Here is a 3642-nt window from a genome sequence, read left to right on the forward strand (position 1 = left end):
AGGCGCTATGATACCTTGCGCAGGCTGAACCCTGCTTCGTAACGGCGAATGATGGGTGTACTTTTTGCATGATTTTTGTATTGCTTCGCTCATACAAGTTACCGCAAATAATTCAACTCATCTCCATTTTAGGTGGTCTCAAGGTGGTCTCTAATTATTCGGGTGGGTCCCATTTACATTACTGTTGGCTGTGAGTCGATACGCAAAATTTCTTCTAACGTAACGTTTTGATCTAAGATGCGTCCTTACGCGCAGAGCGGCGGGGCTTACCGGAGCTTAACGCGGATTGGGCGGCTTAACGCGTTTCTCACTTCCTCATATCGCCGAGAGACTTGGAGGCGCAGGGCGGGCAGGGCTGCCCGAGTGACAGCCACGCACGGCGGCATGTCTCATCGCAGTATGGTCGCCAACCGAGGCACACGTCCGACGTGTTGCGTTTTACTCTCTATGGTGAGAAAATACGTACACAACTCTCACACATACACACACTTGCGAACACACACACACTGGCTTATGTCGCCGTGTGCGTGCGACGACATGGACCGCCAAACCTTATTTAGGGCTGAAGAAAGGAGGAACTGGGGGCGACCAGTTTGCCCCGCCTGTCCCCTGACCGGGTTCGGGCGGCAGATCGTAGCAAAGCGCCACTGCTGCTGCCGGTCGCGAGCTGTAGTAGTACTCCTGATTGATAGCACCGTAAACGGGCGGCGCTATGAAGTGAAAGTGATCTTGTATCGTAGCCATGCAGACCTCTCCACCACCTCACCCACCTCCCCGCGGGCCACGCCGGCCACGCCCACGTCCCCACGCGGTCCATTGGCCCCCGCGGGCCCCGCGCCGGCCAGTTCGCACGTCCGCAAACAGCGCAAGGTAGTTTCCCATCGCGGTCGGATCGGAAACACGCCCCTCCTTCCCCCTACCCCCTTCCCCCTTTTCCAATCTTCTTTAGGAAAGTAATCATCGGTCTCTATGCGTTTCCTCCTCCTCCTCCGTTTCGTGTGAGGCGATAGGGACGGGCCAATTTCATCATGATTATGCGACGTAACGCGCTTCCGATGGATTCGCCAGACGGGGGCGTTATAGCTCTCTCGCAGCTCACTCAGTCAGTTTTATCCATCAAAAAATTATGTTCCTTGTCTTGAGTTTTGCGGTAGTATGGGGTAAAACAGAGACACGGTGGGCAACAGTATGAAAAAGTCATTTATTCTTAAAACTACGCAACAACACGACAACAACAACTACCCTACATTTAAATAATCTCGCACCTAGGCGCCGCCCTTGCGGAGCCCTTCGCCCTGGTGCGATCGACTAGGACACTGGCCGGCAACAGTTTCCACGCCACCTCCCTCGTCTGCGGATACAAAACACATCCGTTTTTGTTGTTGTTTTTTGCGACGTTTTGAAATTCGCCCCTTGCCGTCGTGAGGGAGCATGTGTCGAAACTACTATTGCCAGTGCCGGGGACATGTGTGGCGGGCCGGGACAGGCTGCCCGACGGGCCCAACTACACGTTACAGCTTTGGGAGAGAACAGGGAGCACCGGATCGATGTGAGCCGGCCCCGTCATCAGTCGTACATCACAGACTACAGGACGGGCTCGCACTACGCCTTGATGATGGTCTTGTAGGCGTGCTGGTGCTGCGGCTGCTGGTGCTGGTGCTGCACGCGCGCGCCGTAGGTTCCGACCAGGCTGGCGGGGGTGGGCGGCGCCTCCAGGCCGACGGGGCCCTGGCTGTTCTGCTTCTGGACGAAGTGGGGAGGGCCGTCGTTCTGCGAGGAGGGTCCCTCGGGCTGCGGCGACTGGAACACGAGCTGCTGCTGCTCCGGGTAGAACCGGGTCTGGGGCTGGTGCAGCTGGGGCTGCTGCAGCTGGATGTGGTGCAGCTGGTGGTGGTTGGGCTGCGCCTGGTGCAGCTGCGGCTGTGCCTGGTGCAGCTGTGGCTGCGCCACCTGGCCGTGCTGGGGTCCCGCGTAGAAGGTGATGAGCTGCTGGGGCTGCTGGGCGAGCAGGGGGTGGCCGAAGTACTGGAAGCCGTTGGCGGCCACGGGGCCAGCCTGCGCGGGGGCGGCGGCCGGCGCGGACAGGACCATGACGTACTGCTGCGGCTGCTGGTGGTGGTGGGCCGACTGCTCGGGCTGGCCGGCGGACTGCTGGCCGGAGGCGGGCTGCGCGTGGTGAGCCTGGGCTGGCTGGGGCTGGGGGATCAGGTACATGAGGGGAGCCTGGTACTGCGGCATCTGGAAGTACGGCTGGGGCACGTACTGCAGCTGCGAACGGAGGATTGTCATTAGCGGGGGGCTCGAGGGGTACTACTCACACTCACTGGGGTACTTCATTAATACTCTAAGTTCCGCTAGTACTCACCACGTGCTGCTTGGAGGGCGCGTGGTACTTGGAGTGCAGTAGAGGCGGCAGTGCGGGCAGCGCGGGTTGGTACTGGTATTGGTACTGGGGCGCGATGAACGAGTACGGGTGGGGGGCGTACAGGGGCTGCTGGGGCTGTTGCTGCTGCTGCTGCAACTGTTGCTGGAGCTGTTGCTGCTGCTGCTGGTGGGTGCTGCTGTAGGTCGTCAGCTGCGGCTGCAGGGGCTGCAGGCTCTGGGGCGCGCTGCTCACCGTGTTGTCCACGATGGAGTTGCCGGACACGGGCGAGAGCCTCGCGGCCCCGCGCTTGGACACGGACTCAGACGCCTGGCTCTCCTGGTCGGTGACGCTGACCGGGCCGGGGCCGGCCTGCGCCTGCGCGCCTGCAGCGGCCGCCGCGGCGGGCTGGGGCTCGGGGCCGGGCTGGGGAGCCGGGCCGGCCACCGCCATGGCCAGGACGGCCAACACCACCACCTGCAACAGCGGGGAAAACAGGAGGGCATCAGCAGTTGCACCAGCGAAATTAGACCGTGCTCTATGTGCTCGTCGAAAGCAATGGATGTCAACCCATAGCGGTGACGTTCTTTTCCTTTTGTAAATGAACGACACAAGCTCGTGCAGAAACTACACTCTACACTCGCACGTTTTTGAGCCAAACATGTATCTGGATTCGCCCATTTGTTAAAATTTCGAAATCTTGTACTATGGCTTTTATAGTTCAATGTCGTTGTAAACAACAACAAAAACAGTTCTTGCGCACACTGTTAAAGTCGTACGAAGAAAAATGCCAAATCCTTTGTAATACGAAGGATTTGGACGCTTCGTAGGGAGCAAATCCTTCGTTGGTACGAAGCATTTGGCATTTTGCTTCGTAAGACTTTAACTGTGCACAATTTTGTCACTAGACCTCGAAATATTGGCCGTGTTGTCAAAGTTACAAAACACATGTCGGTAGAAAGTCCTCGTCACACCTGCCTACACTGGTCATTTTTAGACACGATCACTCCCTACGATGATGGCACGGTCGCACTTGTCACCAAACAGTCTTCATTTCCTTTTAGTCTTCCGTTCACTTGATGTCACTCACTTTGGGCACCACAACACAATAACACACAAAACACTTGCACTGCACTGCGGATAGACAAACACCGCCCCGCTGCTCTGCTCGGGGATACTCACAATGGTCTTCATGGGGATTGGGATACAGAGCGGGGCGCACTAGAGCACTCGGCCTGGCCTCGCCTAACGCCTGGCTGATTGTCGACTTGTCCAGGGAC

At 58.0% G+C, this 3642-nt stretch overlaps 1 protein-coding gene across 1 annotated transcript; it reads right to left on the reverse strand.

The window, feature by feature from the left end:
* Window positions 1–1182: 1182 nt before the first annotated feature.
* LOC113217488 (putative cyclin-dependent serine/threonine-protein kinase DDB_G0272797/DDB_G0274007) lies at window positions 1183–3642 on the reverse strand. Its single transcript, XM_026437401.2, has 3 exons — window positions 3545–3642; window positions 2366–2839; window positions 1183–2268 (listed from the first exon to the last, which is right to left on the reverse strand). Exons 1-3 carry the CDS (start codon window positions 3554–3556, stop codon window positions 1603–1605), a joined length of 1152 nt encoding a protein of 383 aa, XP_026293186.2. The 5' UTR covers window positions 3557–3642; the 3' UTR covers window positions 1183–1602.

Source organism: Frankliniella occidentalis, unplaced genomic scaffold, assembly GCF_000697945.3.
Source record: "Frankliniella occidentalis isolate FOCC.00 unplaced genomic scaffold, Focc_3.1 Scaffold71, whole genome shotgun sequence".
NCBI lineage: Eukaryota > Metazoa > Arthropoda > Insecta > Thysanoptera > Thripidae > Frankliniella > Frankliniella occidentalis.

What these genes read in the sequence shown, in the direction of transcription:
- LOC113217488 (XM_026437401.2), bottom strand. An exon ending in CGCCCTCCAAGCAGCACGTG is followed by an intron (nt 2,269 to 2,365) that starts GTGAGTACTAGC and finishes CTCCGTTCGCAG; the next exon opens with CTGCAGTACGTGCCCCAGCC.